Genomic DNA, 22,385 nt, shown 5'->3' with positions numbered 1-22,385 from the left:
GGTTTCAGTTATGGCGAGTATGTTAAAGCCATGAGAGACAAAGAGGTCATGTACAGATGTTAGTTTGTTACAGATGGAGCGGGCATTCCAAAGGGCGCATGAGATAGGGGGGCTGCTTTGAGGAAGCAGGGGGATAGAAACTAAATTAAGTGGATTGCGGTGGTTGCCAGAGGGGGAGGGGTATTGAAGATGTGGCTGTTATCGTTGGATGTTTGTAACTCAGGGACTGCCTATATATATATATATATATATATATATATATATATATATATATATATATATTTATTCCTTTATTACATTTTTTTTTCAGAGTATCCCACGAGTTTTTAGCAAATTTCCCATTAAAGAAGCCAGAAAACCCTGCAATCAGACCAAAAACCGTTATATTGATATTTTGCCTTGTAAGTACGGTGTTCATTTACACTGAAAGTAATATAATGTTAAATCTTGCAAAAGGGGTTTTCTTAATAAATCACTGAACGATTAATGTATCATGATATTATAGATGATGACAATCGAGTGGTCCTGTCTGAGATACATGGAGAGCCTGGATCAGACTATATCAATGCCAGCTACGTTAATGTAAGTTTAAATGGTAAACTGAATTCATAGGAATGTTGCTCTGTACATATGCATGTATGTTACATAGTACATATAAAGTTGTGATCATAAGTTTACATACCCTGGCAGAATTTATGATTTCTTGGCCATTTTTCAGAGAATATGAATGATAACACAAAAAAAAATCTTTCACTCATGGTTAGTTGGTTAGTGTTTGTCTGAAGCCATGTATTATCAATCAACTGTGTTTACACTTTTTAAATCATAATGACAAAATAAATCACCCAAATGACCCTGATCAAAAGTTTACATACCCCAGTTCTCAATACCGTGTATTGCCCCCTCTAACATCAATGACAGCTTGAAGTCTTTTGTGGTATTTGTGGATGAGGCTCTTTATTTTCTTAGATGGTAAAGCTGCCCATTCCTTTTGGCAAAAAGCCTCCAGTTCCTGTAATTTTTTGGGCTGTCTTGTATGAACTGCACGATTGAGATCTCCCCAGAGTGGCTCAATGATATTGAAGTCAGGAGAGTGAGATGGCCATTCCAGAACCTTCACTTTATTCTGCTATAGACAAAGACAGGCCAACTTGGCCTTGTGTTTTGGATCATTGTCATGTTGGAATGTGCAAGTATGTTCCATGCGTAGCTTTCTGGCTGATCAATGCAAATGTATTTTTTGATAACATACTGCATTCATCTTGCCATCAGTTTTGACCAAATTTCCTGTGCCTTTGTAGCTCACACATCCCCAAAACATCAGCAACCCACCTCCGTGGTTCACGGTAGGAATGGTGTACCTTTCCAAATTATGCGTTTATGGTTGTGGCCAAAAGCTACATTTTGGTCTCATCACTCCAAATTACTTTGTGCCAGAAGGTATGAGGCTTGTCTCTGTGCTGTTTGGCGTATTGTAAATGGGATACTTTGTGGCATTTGCATAGTAATGGCTTTCTTCTGGCAACTCGACCATGCAGCCCATCTTCCTTCAACTGCCTCCTTATTGTGCATCTTGAAACAGCCACACCACATGTTTTCAGAGAGTCCTTCATTTCACCTGAATTTATTTGTGGGTTCATTCTTTACATCCCAAACAATTTTCCTGGCAGTCGTGGCTGAAATTCTTGTTGGTCTACCTGACCGTGGTTTGGTTTCAACAGAGCCCCTCATTTTCAGCTTCTTTATTAGAGTTTGAACACTGCTGATTGGCATTCTCAGTTCCTTGGATATCTTTTTATATCCCTTTCCTGTTTTATACAGTTCAACTACCTTTTCTCACAGATCCTTTGACAAATGTTTTGCTTTCGCCATGACTCAGAATCCAGAAACATCAGTGCAGCACTGGATGAAAGATGCAAGGGTCTGTTAGGAATCCAGAAACTCATTGACCTTTTAAACACTCACACATACTAATTAAAAGCAAACGGATCACAGGTGAGGATGGTTACCTTTAATAGCCATTCAAACCCTTTGTATCAATTTGTATGCATGCTATCAGGACAAAATCACCAGTGTATGTACACTTTTGATCAGGGTCATTTGGGTAGTTTCTGTTGTCATTATGATTTAAAAAGAGTAAACACAGTTGATTGATAATAAATGGCTTCAGCCAGACACTAACCATGAGCGAAAGAAACGTTTTTGAGTTATCATTCATATTCTCTGAAAAATGGCCAATAAATCATAAATTCTGCCAGGGTATGTAAACTTATGAGTACAACTGTACATATGCATATACATATTCATTGCATATATAATACTTATAACAGTATTTTCCTATATGTGGGTCTCTAAATTATCTATTTCTTTTGTGTAATATTCATTCCCTTTGAACACTAAACATTCATGCCATCTATCATTTTTTTTTATCTCTTCAGGGATTTAAGGAACCAAGAAAATACATTGCTGCTCAAGGTATATTCCATGTTATCTACAGATCCCTAATTTATATACGATATAAAATCATTTGATTGTGTATTGCAATCTCCATGTATGCAAACTTCAAGAGCAATCTTTGACATTGTGTCTTGATAATACAGTGAGAAATATTTTGCAGGACCTAAGGAAGAAACTATGACTGATTTTTGGAGAATGATTTGGGAACAGAAGTCAACAATTATTGTGATGGTGACTCGTTGTGAAGAGAATAATCGGGTATGCCAAAATTGCAAATTACATTTCTGAGTATTATTTTTTCAACAATTATTATTAAGGCACTATATAAGTATAGTAAATGCACATAACCTTCCTTAAAACAGTAGTAAACCAGTGCCCTTGTTTTTTTCTTTTTTTAAACCTGCAAGGCAATGTCATAATGTTCTAGTATGCATCACATCCATGTCCTTACCTTATGAGGTGAGGCTGGATCAAGGTTAGGGCTCCTGGAACCTGCCCCTCCACCTCTCTAGCTGTTGCAGCTTGCCAAGGGAAGAGCCGGGCCATTGCTTCTCTTCCTGGCTGAACAGGAAGTGGGTCCTGAGACCCAATTGGCCAGGAGTCCTAAGACTCCCGGCAGTGATCTGCTCCCCGAGCCCACCCTTTTTTGAAGCCAATTAGAGCCTCAGGCTTTAACCCCCCTGGCGGTATTCCCGAGTCTGGCTCGGGGTGGAAGTTTTACACCAAAAGTGGTATCCCAGAGCCAGACTCGGAACCGCATCGCTGGATCCAGGAGGACATTTACTTACCTTCTCCCTTGGATCCAGCGATGTTCCCCCGCTGTACGACCGGCTCGTCCTCCGCTCGATTCATCACAGAGCCGATCTCCGTTCCCTGCGAGCGCTGCAACGCACGGGGACGGAGAACGGCACCAAATTCAAAAAGTGAAACACACAGTATACATACAGTATAATGTAATCTTACAGATTACATTGCTGTATGTAATAATTTCACATCCCCTTTGTCCCTAGTGTTCTGTCCAGTGTCCTCCATGCAGTTTTATATTATAAAAACTGTTCTTTATGCCTGGAAACTGGAGATTGTCCATAGCAACCAAAACTGTCCCTTTACATCAAAAATGGTTTTAGACCAGCTAGAAAACAGCAATAATAAATTGGAATCACTCGCAGAATTGAGCGATAGGGATTTGTGGGGAGATCCGTCATCAAATACTGAAAAGGAATCACAGTCACAATTCTGCAACTGAGCAAATTTCAGTGTTTTTGATTTGATTACATTATTGAATATTTTTTATTATTGTTATATTATATTTGGTATAATTATTTATAGTTATTTATTATATTATAATTTATGATTTCATTTTTCAAACTTTATCATACCTGGGATGTCTAATGCCGCATACACACGGTCAAACTGTTTGACGTACTTAGTCCGTTGAAACACATTTCAGCGGACAATCCGCTCGTGTGTGGGCTTCAGCTGACTTTTTCAGCGTGCAGTCCGGAGTACTAAGAATTTCGGTTTTTCCAAAAATCTTTCCGTCGTACTTTGGTTTCAGCGGACAATACGGTCGTCAGTATGCTAGTCCGACGGACTAAGAATGGCGCATGCCCAGAAAGGATTTACAGGGCTTTGCTGTGTCTTGGACTTCCTATTTCTAGTCCCGTCGTACGTGCTGTACGTCATCGCGCAAGCTTTCGTCGGACTGTTTGTGTATCCATGTGTGGTCAAGTCCGTTCAGTGGAAAGTACGCCGGATTGTCCGTCGGATTGTATGACGGACTAAGTACGTCAAACAGTTCGACCGTGTGTACACGGCATAAGAATTACAGGACTCCAATATAAAAAACGCCAAATTTTCATGCAAAATAATTGTACCGCTTTTAGCACCTAAAATCCAAAATAATCATACCGCCAGGGAGGTTAATCATGTGCTTCAAAAAAGAAAACAAAAACATTGAAATCCATGCGTCCGGCGCCCTGCATGTAGATTAGGGGCCAGGCTCAATGGATTGGGGGGGGGACGGCACCTCTGTGCGCCTAATGGAGTGGCTCAAGATGTGTCCTTAACCAAGCTGGTCTGCTGCTGTAGTTGAGATCAAGGACCTGCCTGGATGAGTATTGACTCCTGTAATAGGAAAAACAGTTCCCACATTTGTAGTTTAGCTGTGTATTGAGTTGATTTTATGAACATCAACTAAAGCCTAAAACAACAAAATAATTCAGTCATATTTGTTAGGATCAGAAAACTTAAAAACTGTCTATGGGTTGATCAGTAGGGCAGATTTTTTAAAAGTCGGATTCTTTTTTTTTTTTTTTTTTAACCCTCTTTTTATTTTAAGAATTTTTCATACAGATAAGACTGCTGAATGATTGTATACAGCCTTAACAAAGGCAAACACAAAAGCCATATGACATAATAAACTAGAAAACCAACCATCCTGTCAATTGAAAAGTTGCTCATAAATGCCGTCCAAATGGCAAATTAAAGAGCGCATGCATCTCATCTGTGATTTTTAAAAAAAACGAGAAAACAAATATATAGACTTTTAACTTAGCATCACTCAGAAATGACCAGAAATGAAAAGGAGAATAAAGCAAAAAAAAAAAAAAGAAGGTGGTTGAGGGGAAATCTTACTCCCTCACTTGCATGACCAAAGTATATTCCCTTGAACAAGTGAATAGGGTCCAATAGAAACACTTACGGTTGAATTATTACTCATTACCCCGAAGCGAGGCCATGATATTTTCCATGGAATAAATTTATATTAATTTTAGTGAACCACATGGAGAGTGATGGGGAGACATCCTGTTTCCAGAGAGGCGGTATTTATGCCCAGGCAGGATTCACCAGGATTCAACAGAGAATTTTTATAGGGTTTTCTAGATAGGTCAGAGTGGTTCAGAAGATACCTGGCTGGGCCATCCCTCAAATCAACCTCCGTCAGCTGTTTGACAGTCCCTTTAACCTGAGACCAAAAGTTAGTCAGCTTACTACATGACCAGAATATATGTAGGATGGTCCCCTCCTCCTCCTTGCAACGCCAACAAGTATTTGATGTTCCAGGGTAGATCTTTGCCAATAGGGTTGGAACCCTATACCAGCGGGTAAGCATTTTATACCCCAATTCTTGGTATTTGCATGCCATGGAGGAGTGGTGAGCAAAATACATAATGGTCCCATTGTTCGATTGAGAATCTGTAAGAAAGTGAACAAGCTGCCATAGCCCCCAATCATCTAAGGGCAGCGAAAACATATCCCGAATAGCCTCTATTCCCTCATCAGACATAATATCGCAGAGTTGATAAGTGCCACAGAGTAAAAGTTGCTTGAATCTTGCATCCGTTAACCCTGAAAGAAAATTAGGGTTTCCAAACACTGGATATAAATGAGAGGGGGTGGAGTCTGAGGTGACGGCAACCTTACACTGTTTTAGAACCCCTAGAGTAACTCCTATAAGGGATGACTGTTGAGGATAGGCAAGAGATTCTGACCCTCGTCATAGTGGGTAAGGAGCACCATTAAGTAAACATTTCAGATTTTTTTTTAAACTGTATATAGAAAATAGGCAAAATATTTTGGACGTTACACACAAGCTAGTGCTTAATTTGATTTTTAACAACAAGAAAAACTGTTAGGACTTCCCATTAATGATGCTCTTTGCTTCTGAGATATATATTTTGTACTTTTTTTTTGGCACAGGTTTTTGTTGTTTTATTGAGTTAATGTTTTATTGTTACCATTGTTTGCTTTTCAGGTACGCCATTCAGCTGCAGCACTGATTTATGTATCTTGACAGCAACAGTGTTTGCTCGCACAATATGTAAATCAGCGACTCCAGCGGTGTAGGTGGTGATTTTTCCACCACAGTTAAAAAAAAACAAAAAAAGTGTGTGTATGCCTATCATTAGAAGTGGGTGGATGCAGGGCGGTATTCTAATGGTGGATATACCCACCAATCAGTCTCTTTTTTTGTTCAGCCCACGGGCTGCATGAAAAAAAAGAACATTGCAATGTATGCCCAACAAGGACCAGTGGTGTAATGGTATGTTGCCGGACTTTGAGTAGTTATACCAGAATGATGCCTGCAGGTTTAGGTATCATCTTGGTATCATTCTTTTCAGCCAGTGGTCGGCTTTCATGTAAAAGCAATCCTAGCAGGTAATTAGCTGCTAGACTGCTTTTACGAACAGTGGAAGGGAATGAGGGAATGTCCCCCCCACCATCTTCCATGGTTTTCTTGGGCTCTTCTGTCCCAACGGGGAACCAGAGAATGCAGCCGGTGGTTCGGCCAGCTGACCATAGAGCTGATCGAAGACCAGAATGGCTCCAATCAGCTCTATGGCCTTAGAAACCGGAAGCACAAGCATTTCATGACTTTGGTTTTGCCGGATATAAACAGCACCTTTGGGAAATTGAGAAGGCATCTTATCACACCGATCTTGGTGTGGTCAGATGCTTTGAGGGCAGAGGAGAGATCTAGAGTCTAATAGACCTCAATTTTTTTAAAAGAGTACCTGTTATTACATATTGCTATCATGGGGATATTTACATTCCCTGTGATAACAATAACAATGATAAAAAAAATAAAAAATAAAAGGAACAATGTAAAGATAAAATGAAAAAGCAAAATAAATAACAAAAAAAATCACAATGACATGTTACACTGTACTCAAATGAAGTTTTTATCATTTTGTTCACACAAATAGAGCTTTCTTTTGTTGGTGTTTATTCGCCACTTAATTTTTTATTTTTTGTAAACGAAAAAAGAGCGAATATTTTGAAAAAAAAAAACAATACCTTCTACTTTCTGTTTTAAAAGAAACCAAAAAAAATTAAATTTTGTCTAAAATTTAGGCCAAAATTTATTCTGCTACATGTCTTTGGTAAAAAAAATCCCGATAAGTGTATGATCATAGGTTTGTGTGAAAGTTATAGAGTCTACAAGCTTACAAGCTATGCTACACATTATTGAAAAAGTATCAATCCTAATGCACTGATTTTCTTGAGGCCCTAAAATGTCAGGTCAGTACAAATATCCCCCAAATGACCTCTTTTTGGAAAGAAGGCTGTCTGAGGTATTTAGTAAGAGTACATTTTTTGAAGTTGCAATTTTCCCCACAATGCTTTGGAAAATTAAGAAATATATATATTTTTTTCCTTCACTAAATTGACATATTTACAAGCTATTTCTCACACAATTGCAATTACACCCCAAAATACATTCTGCTATTTGTCCTGAGTATGGCGATACCCCATGTGTGAGACTTTTCCACAGCCTGGCCACATACAGAGGCACAACATCCATGTAGCACCATCAGGCGTTCTAAAGGCATAAATTACACATTTAATTTCCTGAGTACCTATCACATTTTTGAAGGCCCTGGAGCACCAGGACAATGGAATTACCCACAAAATGACTCCATTTTGGAAAGAAAACACCCCAGTGTATATTCTACGAGGCATAATGAGTCTTTTGAACACGTCATTTCTTTCCAAAAGTTTTTAGAAAATGTGGAAAGAAAATTAAAACTTATTTTTTTATCACAAAGGTTTCTTACCTTTGTAAGGGCCGTTCGCACCAAATTCGTGTGGCGCTCACGCCCCAAAATGCACTGCGATGGCGCAGTGCATTTCTGGCTCATGATTGGCCAAGCATGCACTGTGACCCCGCATGCTTGGCCAATCACAGCGCCGGCAGCGAGGAGAGCCATGATTGGCCACAGGCAGGATGCCTGTGGCCAATCATAGCTCAGGCTGTGTAGTACACGCCCCACACTATATAAGGCCACCAGCGCGGCGGCCTTGTATAGTGTGTTGGCATCTGTAGCAGTTAATGGGTGTTCTGTGTACCTTCAACACAGTATACACCGATCGTTATCGGCCGATTTTTCGTTCTTGCTCTTCTGTAGTGGTTGTTGTCTGCGTGCCCTGACTGCAGTATACACCGCTATATTCACCTATATATCTAGCGATATATCTATCTTTTATAATAGAGCTGTCAGTCAGTGTTAGGAGATTGTGCGTGCTGTCTGCATGCTCTGAACGCAGTATACACCGCTATATCCACCTATCTAGCTAAATATCTTGCTCGTTTTAAATAGAGCTCTCAGTCAGTGTTAGGAGATTGTGCATGCTGTCTGCGTGCTCTGAAAAAGACGGACGGCAAAACAAATTATACAGGGGTGATAACCCTTCCCTATGTTTTCCAAAAAGCTTAAAAATAGTTTTTTTGACTGGAGCTACACTTTAAAAATTTACCAGTTGAAAATTACAAACCGATTCAACTTAACACAACAAACCTACACAGTCCCTGTCTTGTTTGCACCGCCTGTATACTGCTGTTCTGAGTATATAGGGCCTGGGGGCCACACGTATTTCCTTTTTTTAATATAGGTACGGGGTTCCCCTTAATATGTGTACAAGACCCAAAGGGGCTGGTAATGGGCAGGGAGGGCTACCCATGCAATTTTTCTCAATGATTTTCAACCATATTGCAGGAACCAGATATAACATTAAAACCGCAAGCAGCTTTAAATGACGTTATTTCCGTTAAATGTCATTTTGTGCAGGGACTGTTGTAAACACCGGAAACACATGGCACTTCACAGGCATACTACAGACACCCCCCAGGCACCATATTTAAAGGAATATTTCACTTTTTTTTTTTTCATTTTAATCGTCATTAAAATCAGTGCTCCCGCCAAAACAGACGTTTTTAAAAGTTTTTTTTTGCAGTGACCCATGTCCCCTGGGGCAGGAGCCAGGTCCCCAAACCCTTTTTAGGACAGTATCTTGCATATTAGCCGTTAAAATTAACACTTTAATTTCAAACGTTCGAGTCCCATAGACTTCAAAGGGGTTCTAACGTTCGTACGAATTTGGGGTCCGTTCGAAAGTTCTGGTGCGAACCGAACCGGGGGGTGTTCGGCTCATCCCTAACCAAGAATTACACCCCAAAATACATTCTGCTTAGCAAAGGGTAAAAAAAGGGCTCACCTGTGATTTTAGCTGGCAGGAATACCGTTCCAGAGCAGTCAAAGAATTTGTCCAGACAACCAAAGGAAATGTACAGGAATTGTCCAGGCAGCAGGCATATATAGAAAAATATGAACAAAGTTCAGTACAGTCCAAGGTTTAGCAGCCAGTTCAGCTAACAGGCAGAGGCATGGCCAGTTCAGGTGGCAGGCAAAGGCATGGACAGTTCAGGTGGCAGACAAAGGAATGGCCAGTTCAGGTGGCAGGCTAAGGCATGACCAGTTCAGGTGGCAGGCAAAGGCATGGCCAGTTCAGGTGTCAGGCAGAGGCATGACCAGTTCAGGTGGCAGTAGGCAGCACTATAACATTGGGCCTTGGTCAGCTAAGACCTGAGGACAGGGGTAGAGGCTTCTTCCCACCCAAATCTCTATGAAGCCTCCAAGTCTCCAGACCCTAATCCAAGAAAATTAAAAACCCAGAGAAAACGTTTTCTCCACTCGGAAAACCTTATGTGAGACCCCTGTGCTATACATTGGCAGGGCAAATGATCAGTTCAGGAGGCAGGCAAAAATGCATGGTCATTTAGATGGCCAAGGTCAATTCACATTGGAGGCAGAAACATGTGTGGCTAGTCGTTAACAGTCTGGGTTATTCACAGAAATGGCAGATAGTGGAAACTGGAAAAAAATCATCTTCACTTTACTGATAGTGTAGCGAAGTATGATAGCTCTGATAGCACGTTCCAATACAGAGGTCTGGCTGGGAGGGACATTGGGGACAGTAGTATCGGGTGTCACAACAAATTCCTCTACTTGAACACACACAACATTTTTTTGGGGGTTTGCAACCTGTTTGAGTAAGAGGGAGGATTTTAGGAAAGTGCCTTTCATGGAGTCTGGCTAATGCATCAGAGCTAATTAGTTGAGGGGCTTGGCAATGAGTATAGAGAAGGGCTGTGATAACATCTTCTTGGAATTTTGGATAGCATCAAATAAATGGTGACTTTCTTGTACCAAAACAGTGATTTTCTGGTGGCCAAGTAGGGCTGCATCATCTGGTCGTTCATATCCCCCCCATGTATAGGTTATACTCATGCACACATTTTGGCTTCTGAATGGGGCCAGTTCCACCAAGGTGTCATTATGCATTGTGGAAAGGATGTAGACATCTCTTTTTTTATCTCTCCACTTCAGCACTAGTACCTCTTCAGTCCGCATACTGGCCATTTCACCCTGTTTCAATTTCTTGGCGACCAATCCCTGTAGGAAGCCTTTGCGGTTGGTCCGTGCTGTCCCACAGGCCACAGTCTTCTTTTGGTACAAATGGTGGAAAAGTGGGAGACTCGTGTAGAAATTGTCTACGTATAGGTGGTAACTTTTCCCAAGCAATGGTTCGATTAGCTGGCAGAAATTTTGCCACTTGTTCATATGTAGGTAGGGCATCCGGGTTTAGCTGTCTTTCTTTTCCCTCATAAATGATAAAGTCATATGTGTAATTGTGGCCCTGTCACACGCCTTATAAAATTTTACTCCACGTCTGGCTCTTTTACTGGGGAGGTATTGCTTTATTCCAAGTCTTCCAGTGAAGTGTACTAGGGATTCATCTACACAAATATTTATATCAGGGGTAAACATCTGCTTGAAGATGGCGCAAAAAAATTGATTAGGGACTGAATTTTGAATAGTTTTTCATAACTGGGATGATTTCGAGGGAGGCATTGGGTATTGTTGAAATGTAAAAATCTCATAATCATCTTGTAACGGGTTCTGGGCATCATTGACAAATAGACCAACATGTGGAGGATAGGTTGGTTAGACCAGTAGGCATGAAGTTCATTTTTTTTGCCAGCCTCATGTTGAGGGTTAGGCCAAGGAAAATGTTTAATTCTTCCACGGTGAGGGGTTTCCAAACAAAAGGATGGGCATATGAAGAATTTGGATTGTTGGCTATATGTTGGCTGGCGTATAGATTACATTGCTCCACAATGTAATTTAGGAGATCATTGGTAAAAAATAAATGAAAATAATACATTGGGGTTACATTTTCTGACTGTATCTGAGGGCCTGGCTGGCTGTAAAAGGGGGAATTACAGGTTCTACTGTGTATCGGGCAGCCATGTTGGATACAGTAGAACATCTGGGAGGCTAGTATGGGCCCTGCCTCATTGATGGGATGCTCCGTTGCTAGCATCTGGCCTATCCTCTAGGAAGGTTGCAGTACTGCTGGTGAATGCCTGCCTATCCCAGAGTGCTACTCTGCTGGTGGATGCCTGCTAGTGGATGCCCTGGAGTGCTGCACTACTGGTGGATGCCTGTATATTATCCTGGAGTGCTGCACTGTTGGTGGATACCTGCTGGTGAATGCCCTGGAGTGTTGCGCTGCTGGTGGATGTCTGCACCTGCTCCTATATTCTGATTCTCCTTGTTAGGATTCTATCATCCAGAGTTTCCATCTCTGAGCCACTGCTTCCCACTGGCTCATAGTCGCTATCCGAGTCTGACGGAGAGAGTTCCCCGCTACTCTCATCCAACATACTCTGGAGTATCTGGAGAGACTCCTTGGTGTTGTAGAATCTTTTAGTCATGTTGGCGGGCAGATGTGTCAGATGATGGGCGGCAGATATGTCAGATGGCGGGTGGCAGATGTGTCATATGGCGGGCGGGAGATGTGTCAGTTGGCGGGCGGGAGATGTGCCAGATGGCAGGCAGCCGTGCCAGATGGTGAGTGGCTAGATGTGCCTGATGTTGGCAGGCAGATGTGCCTAATGTTGGTGGGCAGATGTGCCTGATGGCGGGCAGAGGTGCCAGATGGTGGGCGGTAGATGTGCCAGATGGCAGGCGGCAGATGTGCTAGATGTTGGATGGCTGTGGCTGATGTTGGTGGGCAGATGTGCCTGATATTGGCGGGCATCTGTGCCTGATGTTGGCAGACAGCTGTGCCTGATGTTGGCGGGCGGCAGATGTGTCAGATGGCGGGCGGCAGATGTGTCAGATGTCAGGCAGCAAATGTGTCAGATGGCGGCGGCAAATGTGTGAGATGTTGGGCGGCTGTGCCAGATGATGGCGGGCAGATTTGCCTGATGATGGTGGGCGGCAGATGTGTCAGATGGTGGGCGGCTGGAGTGCCAGCTGTTGACAGGCTGATGTGCCAGCTGTTGACGGGCTGATGTGCCAGCTGTTGACGGGCTGATGTGCCAGCTGTTGGCGGGCTGATGTGCCAGCTGTTGGTGGACAGATGTGCCAGTTGTTGACGGGCAGATATTCACCGTATGACAGGTGTTTTCACTGTTTTGGGGACACTATGTTTTGGGGACACTATGTTTTGGGGACACTAGCTGGGTGATTAGTGGGTACACAGCAGACAAACGGCTAAAAACTCACTGATCTCCCGGCTGCAGCACAGATCTCTCTTCCTCTCCTCACTGACAGGCTCTGAGTGAGGAGAGGAAGAGATGAAAGCAGTTACAACCGCTCTCTCTTTACATTACATGACGACTGTGATTAGACACAGTCATCATGCGATCAGGAGGGTCAATCACAGAGCCCTCCTGTCTTGTACACATCTCCTGTCTCTCAGGGGCACAGGCAGATCGGGATCGCGCAGCTCCGCAGGTATGCAGTGGCGTTACTCCCTGTTGGATGGCACCCCCCCCCCTGTTTACATTACGATGGCTGTGATTAGACACAGCCATCGTGTGGATCAGGAGGGCAAATTACAGTACTCTCCTGCCATTCTGAGATGCAGCATGTCTGGGGGGTCCCGCTCCTTCTGAAGGACGTTCGGGAACGTCCACTCAGAAGGATGAAGCTCCCACTAAGTGGTTAAATCATATCATGTTTGGTATCTATGTACTCTGAATAAGATCATCTTTTATATTTTAGTGTGTTTTAGTGCATTAACCACTTCAGCCGCCGGACCATTTTGCTGGCCAAAGACCAGAACACTTTGCGATTCAGCACTGCGTCTCTTTAACTGACAATTGCGCGGTCATGCAACGTGGCTCCCAAACAAAATTCACGTCCTTTTTTTCCCACAAATAGAGCTTTCTTTTGGTGGTAATCGATCACCCCTGCGGTTTTTATTTTTTGCCCTATAAACAAAAATAGAGCGACAATTTTGAAAAAAACGCATTATTTTTAACTTTTTGTTATAATAAATATTCCCAAAAACATATAAAAAAAATTTTTTCCCTCAGTTTAGGCCGATACGTATTCTTCTACATATTTTTGGAAAAAAAAATTGCAATAAGCGATTATTGATTGGTTTGCGCAAAAGTTATAGCATTTACAAAATAGGGGATAGTTTTATGGAATTTTTATTAATAATTTTTTTTTTACTAGTAAAGCCGGCGATCAGCGATTTTTATTGTGACTGCGACATTATGGCAGACACATCGGACATTTTTGACACATTTTTGGGACCATTGTCATTTATACAGCAATCACTGCTATACAAATGCACTGATTCCTGTGTAAATGACACTGGCAGTGAAGGGGTTAACCAGTGTAGGGGTTAAGTGTTCCTAGGGGTGTGTTACTAACTGTTGGGGGCTGGGCTTTCTTTTAGTGAACACTGACTTCTGCTCCAATCACATGGAGCAGAGATCAGCGCCACTTGTTGCTAGGCAGAACGGGGAGATGCTGTTTACAAAGGGATCTACCAGTTCAGCCGCCCCGTGAGATGATCGTGGGTATGCCCGCGGCGATCGAGTCCGCGGGACCCGCGACTGGACTCACGGGGGTCCAGACCAGCATGCAGAGCGCGCCGCCGGTGGCGCGTTCGCGATGGCAGAGCGGCATTTAGGATTGGACGTACCTGTACGCCAATATGCCTGCCCGTGCCATTCTGCCAATGTACATCGGCGTGCGCTGGTTGGGAAGTGGTTAAAATTCAAAAAAGTTTTTTTTTTCCAAAAACATTTCATTTGAAAAATCACTGCGAAATACTATGTGAAAAAAAAAAATTGCAACAACCCACCATTTTAATATGTAGGCCCTTTGCTTTAAAAAAATATATATGTTTGGGAGTTCAGCAAAAGCAAAAAGTGTCAGAAATGGCTTTGTCTTCAAGTGGTTAGAAGAGTGGGTGATGTGTGGCATAAGCTTCTAATGTCATGCATAAAATACCAGGACAGGTCAAAACCCCCCAAATGACACCTTTTTGGAAAGTAGACACCCCAAGCTATATGCTGATAGGCATGTTGAGTCCATGGAATATTTTCGGAAATATTATCTTTTTTTTTTTTTTCACAAAGTTATCACTAAATGATATATTGCTCAAACATGCCATGGGCATATGTGACATTACACCCCAAAATACATTCTTCTGCTTCTCCTTAGTACAGGGATACCGCATGTGTGGGACTTTTTGGCAGTCTAGCAGCGTACAGGACCCCTAAAACCCCTTCTGTGAGATTTCACTTCTCACTACCTATCACTGTTTCGGAGGCCATGAAATGGCCAGATAGTACAACCCCCCCATGACCCCATTTTGGAAAGTAATATAATAAAGGAATATTTTATATTTTGCCACAAGTTTCGGGAAAATTACTAAATTATATATTGCTCAAACATGCTATGGGCATATGTGAAATTACACCCCAAAATACATTCTGCTGCTTCTCCTGAGTATGGGGATACCACATGTGTCGAACTTCTTGGGAGCCCAGCAGTGTACAGGCCCCCAAAAACCAAGGACTGCCTTCAGGCTTTCTAATGGTGTAAAATGGTGATTTCACTTCTCACTACCTATCACGGCTTCGGAGGTCCTGAAATGTCAAGATGGTACAAGCTCCCTCCAAATTACCCCATTTTGGAAAGTAGACACCTCGAGGTATTTGCTAGGAGGCAGGGTGAGTATTTTGCAGCTCTCATTTGTTTTGGAAAATGAAGAAAGAAAATAAATTTTTTTTTTTCAATTTTCAAATCGTTGTAACAAAAAGTGAGATCTGCAAAATATGCAACATGCCTCTCAGCAAATATCTTGGGGTGTCCACATTCCAAAAGGGGGTAATTTGGGGGAGGGGGGGTTGTGCTATCTGGGCATTTCATGGCCTCCGAAACCGTGATAGGTAGTGAGGAGTGAAATCAAGGATTTACGCCCTTAGAAAGCCTGAAGCCTGAAGGTATCCCCATACTCAGGAGAAGCAGCAGAATGTATTTTGGGGTGTAATTTCACATATAACCATGGCATGTTTAAGCAATATATCATTTAGTGACAACTTGTGTAAATTATTTTATTTTTTTGTCATTTTTCAATCACTTGTGACAAAAAAATAAAATATTCTGTGCTCAACAAGCCTCTCAGCAAATTTCTTGGGGTGTCATCTTTCCAAAATGGGGTAATTTGGGGGGGGTTTGTACTGCCTTGTCATTTTAGCACCTCAAGAAATGAGAAGTTCTCATAAACTCAAAGATGCGTAAATTCCAGAAATTGTACCCTAGTTTGTAGACGCTGTAACTTTTGCGCAAACCAATAAATATATGCTTATTGAATTTTTTTTTTACCCAAGACATGTGGCTGAATGCTTTTTGGCCTAAATGTTTGACTAAAATTGAGTTTATTGTATCTATTTATAGCAAACATTAGGTGATCAAATACCACAAAACAAAAGTTCTATTTGTGGGAAAAAAAGGACATAAATTTTGTTTGGGTACAGCATTGCATTACAGTGCAATTACTAGTTAAAGCAGAGCAGTGACAAATTGTAAAAAGTGCTTGCTCTGGTCAGGTAGGGAGTAAAACCTTCCAGGGCCTCAAGCTTTCTTTCACTCTGTGTGTTCAGCCTTCATACAGTTTGTTTGGCATGGTAAATACCTCAACATAAATCTGTTACTGCAGCCTAAACTAAAAGGTGGTATAGGCTTTCCTTACCCAGCGCTATACTACACAGAAGTCCAGATGACTAGAGTCGTGGACTGGTGTAGACACCAGGCAATATGTATCTCACCTTACAAGTCTCACTAATAGGCCCTGTCCTAACCAAAATAGGTAGATTTTTTAAATTAGCTTAGTTGAAGAGCTTCCCCTCCCCTATGACGCCAATAATAGGAGATCCGAGATTTCTACCCAGACTCACTGATCCATACTTCAGCTCATGATCGCCTCAAGGCCCAATGTGCACCTCTCAACTCTTAAGTACCAATGGCTGGCTTGCGATGAAGACTTGGTTCCCCAGTCTGTCCACCTCTCTGCTGCCTCAATGGAGGGCACTCCCATTTCTTGCCATCTTTACCAAAACATAATTTGTTCCACAGAGAATTGCATGCATTTGAAGAGCTGTCTGGGAAGAGACCCGATTCGAGGATATCTTTCTACTTACAAATACCTTCTGGAACCTCATGCCTGTTCCGACCCCTCCTTCCTTGTTAAATGTGAAAGGGAACTAGGGGTGACATTCTCTGGCCTACAAAAGGAGCATATACTCTTTTTTGCACATAAATCTTCATACCAGATAATAAACCACATACCAGATAATGACACATTGGTATAGATCTCCATCGGCCCTTGCCAAGTTGTTTTCTCAACAGAACGATCGATGCTGGTGATGTGGCTCATGCGAAGGCACTCTCTTACATATTTTCTGGGAGTGTACTGAACTTTGCACTTTCTGACAACCTGAGTATGACTTATCCACAAATTTACTGACATTTCCCTACTGCTTAATCTCACACCACTATCAAAGAAAAGGTATCACAAATCTTTACTTAAGCACCTGTTAAACGCAGCTCGAGCCTGCATGCCTGGTATGTGGAAACAACAATCTGCCCTGACAGTCACACAATGGCTCAAAAGGTTGAATGATATCGAGCAACTGAAAGACTTTACCTCGACCCTCTGTGACAAAACCGAAGAGCATAAGACCAGATGGTTCTATTGGAATCTCTTTTTCTTCTCTGATGAATACTTGCAATACGTTTGATCCATTATCTGGGCCTGTACTCTTCATTGAGTCATGGTCCAGACCTACTTTTGTTTCCAAATAAAACACATATATCCTTATCTGACTTGTATACATTTATATAAAACTATGCTTTGAGGTTTCCTAGGCATAGGTTCCTATTTTGCGGCCTATCTTTTTTTATTTTTTATTATTTAAATATTCTTTATTGAAATTTTATACCACCATTTACAAAAAAGATAAAACAATTCTTAGCCCTTGTACACATGGTCGGAAATTCAGACGGAAAATGTCCGATTGGACCGTGTTGTGTGGGCTCCATCGGACTTTTTCCATCGGAATGTCTGATCAACAAAGTTTGAGAGCTGGATATAAAATTTTCTGATAACATGATCCGATCGGACTTTGTCCGACCGTTTGTAGAGAATTCCGGTCAGACAAAGTGCCACGCATGCTCAGATCAAATTACGAGACCAAAGCTATTGGCTACTAGCCTGAACGTAGTCCCGTCGTAACAAGCGAACGTCATCACGTTTTGAACGATCGGATTTTCTGACAACTTTGTCTGACCGTGTGTATGCAACACCAGTTTTGGACAAAATCCGTCGGAAAAAATCTGATTTTGTTGTCGGAATGTGTACAAGGGCTTACAGCTTTTTCTAGACCTTCTAACAGTGGAGAATTCAGCTTATCCTCATTTCAAATGTCTCTATAATTACCTAACCGTTTTAATGTGGCCTATATGAACCTTCTTCCCCCCCTCCAGATGTATATTATATAATTATCATAAGGGATAACCCATCTTTACCATCCACGGTCTCCACATTTTTTCAAATTCCTTATAATTCCCGCTTTTGGTATATGTTACTTTTTCCCTCCACACTGTTTCCATAACTGTATTGATCCATTCACTTACTGTAGGGGGCTTACTTGCTTGATTTTGCGCCCTATCTTGAATTCCTGGAGACCTTACTGTTTACTTTCAACTGAAAGTCTATCTTGCAAATGTTTCAAAACAATTGTCAGACTGATTTATACAGTTATGTATAATATTGTTAACTGATCCATATCCTCTAAATAAAAAAATAAAACAAGTAAAGAAAACTGGAAAAATTAGGGTGTTCTAAAATATTTGACCAGTAGTGTGCATATATGGTAGCTGTCTGTAACTGTTCTTCAAATGTCTCCCTGTCTATGGTCATGGTTGTACATAATTTGCAATGGTCATGGGCTATAATATTTTGTGTTAGAATAGGCATGCATAAAATACACTGCACCATGTTATGTTTTAGACATGCTATATGCTCACAAAGAACATTGATGAAATATGACATGTTGAATTGCAGAACAAATGTGCTCAGTACTGGCCATCAGTTGATGGAGAAACAGAAGAGTATGGGGACATTGTGGTGAAAATCACAGAACAGAAATTATTTCCAGATTACATCACTCGGAAACTCCATGTCACTCATGTAAGTTACCATGGTTATTCTAGTAACATCTATCAGTGATATGTATTTAGATGTATGTCATAGTACATTTCCAAGAAAATCTGTTTATTAAATTTTATTCACCATAGATTTGTTTAAATTATTTAAATTTTAGAGATGATTGTTCTAATGATTATTTTCATCCTAATAACTGTTATTTCGAACTTTTATTGGCTGTTACTGCTAAATAACAATGGTTACAGTTCAGTGAATTGAGCTTAATAATAGTTATTTTCAACTCTCGTAGATTAATTAAGGAAAGAAATCCCACATTCATGGAGAAAAAAGTTTCAGTCACCACATCCTAATTATATAGAACAAGAACAACCCCCAAAAAAGGTGGGACTTTAAATAGTGACTAGAAACTCAAAAAGTATATTAAAATAGATAAATAACTTTATTAATACATACATATACAAACATTTAAAGATAAATCACTACAAATTACAAGTAGATAATGGATGGATATCGATACATACAAAACTAGATCCAACATTTCTGGCTTCAATTCAAGCAATAAGAGTTAAAGATCTGAAAAAATGTATATATAAGATATTAACGTACATCTTACATCAATGAATAGCAAAGAAAATCACATATAGTTCTCTTACACAGTTAGTAAGGTTGAATATAGACACCAGTCTATCCCTGTACATTGCACACTTACATTGGTCCCTACCCTCAAGGAGCCCACAATCCAAGGTCCCCATTCATATACTAGGGCCAATTTTGGACAGAAGCCAATTAACCTAACAGCATGTCTTTGGAGTGTGGGAGGAAACTGGAGTACCCGGAGGAAACCCACACAGGCACAGGGAGAGCATGCAAACTCCAGGCAGGTAGTGTTATGGTTAGGATTCAAACCAGTGACCCTTTTTGCTGCTAGGCAAGAGTGCTAACCACTATACCACTGTGCCGCCCCGAAAATATTTAACAACAAAGAATTATGTATAGAAACCAAGTGTCTTACAGCTCGCAAAATTCATTCAACATCACACATGATCATAAAAGACAGCTGAACGGCTGAAAAGATGGTACGGTACAAAAAAGCTTTCCAATCACCACTCATGGATTGTTGTCAGCGAGAATTCCACAGATGGGCGCTAAGAGTGACCTTCCCAGGAATCTAAATGTAATTAAAAAAAATATATATGTCTTTAAATTACTGAAGATATAAAAATATATGTATATATACACATATGTGCATGCACATAACTTAAGAGCATGCACATGTATACACGAAGTGCACTGCTCACTATATATCAGGACTCATTAGAAAAAGCCAAATAGGAAAATATGTGTATAAAAAACTATGTATGCATACTATAAGAAATGAGGTGAACAACAATGTTGAACACGCCCACAATTGTTTGCAAAAGATAAGAGGGTGCAAATACTCCTCAAATCCAAGGAAAATTCCTGTACAAATAATACAAAAGAAGTAACATATAGACACTATGGGCTTCAAAAAATAGGATAATACAAAAAATGGCTAGCAGATGTAGTATTTACCAAATTGGTAGAAGGTGAAAACATTCCCCTGTGTGCACTGCGTCAGCAGCGTAGCAGCTAAATGTGTCTGTGGGTAGTCTTCTTATGTAATCAAGACACTTGATGTACAGATGTACACTAAAATCTTCTATATACATTTTTCAGATCTTTAACTCTTATGGCTTGAATTGAACCCCTGAGGAAGGGAATTAGCCAGAAACATTAGGTCAAGCTTCAAAAAAGAGTTGTTTTATATGTATCGATATTCATCCATTATCTACTTGTAATTTGTAGTGATTTATCTTTTAATGTTTGTATATGTGTGTATTAATAAAGTTATTTATCTATTTTAATATACTTTTTGAGTTTCTAGTCACTTTTTAAAGTCCCATCTTTTTTTGGGGGTTGTTCTTGTTTGCAGACTAATTAAGCAGCATTTGCATTTAAAGCATGCTAAAGTGGCCTATCAATTCTATCCTAAGCGATAATATTGCTTGAGATTCCACTTGTATTGCTGAAGTGCTTTAACATGTGGAAAATCATGGCTGCCTTTGTTTAAAGTAATGATTACGTTGGAAATAACAATCATTACAGTCAGTGGTAGCTATGCTCCGTTTTTTTTGAGGGGGGACCGCAAACAAACCACCCACCCACCTGACGCACTGCATGTAGATTAGGGGCTGGGTGCATGGATTAGGGGGGCAGCACCCCTGCGCCCCTATTGGAGCGGCTACCACTACTTATAGTTCAGTCAGTTGAGTTTAACATTGCATTTGAGATACATTTTCTCTATTTGCACATCTTCATATGTTGTAATGTGACAAACAACATGACCATGGCAAAGTTTTCTCTTAATTACTGCAACTACAGTTCATATCTTACTTTGATACAATTGCAAACTGCTCAATGAAAAAGTATTTCCTATTTGCCCGTGTTGCTATATAATTGCAACACTAAAACAAAAAAAAAAAAATAGAACTAAACTATCACAAAAGGATACTTTGTTTTGTAGAGCAATGTAAGTAAAATAAGACTGCATTATTTTTGGTTACAAATACAGTCTTCCCTTCCCCTGCCTGAATGACTAAGTCCCCTGACAAGTCGCACTCCATTAAGTGCAAGGGAACTGTTCTAATCAATGCAACTCAAGTCGCTCTGACTTAGAAAATGGTTCCTACTTGGGGGGCAACTTCAGAGTGGCGTGCATTGACTTCTGTTAAAGAAGGCATGCGCGATGAAGTCACGATGTGCTGCACAGCTTTAAAGTTGCACAACTTTGAAGCTGCACCAGTGTGAACCAAGCCTTAGGGCCCCTTCACACCATACATGCATGAAAACTTATGGAAACTGATGATAAAAATTCACAGATTTCAGTTGCAGAGACATCAGTTTACCTCAATTTTCATGCACGTGGACATCAGTTTTGCACGTCAGTTATGTGCCATATTCACACCAATGTTAATGTCATGTCAATTTTTTCTCATGCAGAAAACTGCATACACATTACAGATTCCTGCGCAGAAAAAATCTGCACGGTGTGGTGTGAACAGGGCACATAGAGAACCATTGTTTTTTTTTTTAGCCTTTTGAGCAAAACACGTGCGGGAAAGCTGACATGGCTGCACCATGGTGTGAATGAGGCCTAACACTTCTACAATGATGATATGATGTTTGTGGTATGTTTGGAAAATAAAGCGATAACTTATTTTTTACTCACTCTTTACTGATTCCACATTTTGGAATATTTTGATATTGTGTGAAAAAAAAAATAATTCCATTTGATAGCCTTGTGCTTTCTTCTATATTTTTTTAAAATTCTTTTTGAATACTTTTTTCTTGCTGCATGATGTAGAGACGAGAGAAAACAGGACGAGATATCACACACATCCAATTTACAGTCTGGCCAGATCACGGTGTACCTGATGATCCCAATTTACTGCTGAAATTACGTCGGAGGGTTAATGCTTTAAACAATTTTTTCAGTGGACCAATAATTGTTCATTGCAGGTATTTTCAATTGTTATATCCTAACAAAAAATAAGAATGTAATTTTACGATAAGAGTAATAA

The 22,385-nt window shown here is 40.6% G+C and overlaps 1 protein-coding gene across 7 annotated transcripts in view; it reads left to right on the top strand.

Moving 5' to 3' along the window:
* PTPRC (protein tyrosine phosphatase receptor type C) overlaps positions 1 to 22,385 on the top strand; it is a 272,629-nt gene that overhangs the window by 181,943 nt on the left and 68,301 nt on the right. For all 7 annotated transcript variants that reach the window (XM_077452733.1, XM_077452732.1, XM_077452739.1 and 4 more), the window contains 6 exons: positions 311 to 401; positions 506 to 582; positions 2,439 to 2,475; positions 2,618 to 2,715; positions 18,682 to 18,807; positions 22,169 to 22,323. In XM_077452733.1, the coding sequence (XP_077308859.1) occupies positions 311 to 401; positions 506 to 582; positions 2,439 to 2,475; positions 2,618 to 2,715; positions 18,682 to 18,807; positions 22,169 to 22,323 (584 nt within the window). The remainder of the gene's footprint in view (positions 1 to 310; positions 402 to 505; positions 583 to 2,438; positions 2,476 to 2,617; positions 2,716 to 18,681; positions 18,808 to 22,168; positions 22,324 to 22,385) is intronic.

Source organism: Lithobates pipiens, unplaced genomic scaffold (genome assembly GCF_037356315.1).
Source record: "Lithobates pipiens isolate NorthernLeopardFrog02 unplaced genomic scaffold, aLitPip1_a1.2 Scaffold_23, whole genome shotgun sequence".
NCBI classification, from domain to species: Eukaryota; Metazoa; Chordata; class Amphibia; order Anura; family Ranidae; genus Lithobates; species Lithobates pipiens.
This window is presented reverse-complemented; position numbering and strand designations above follow the sequence as displayed.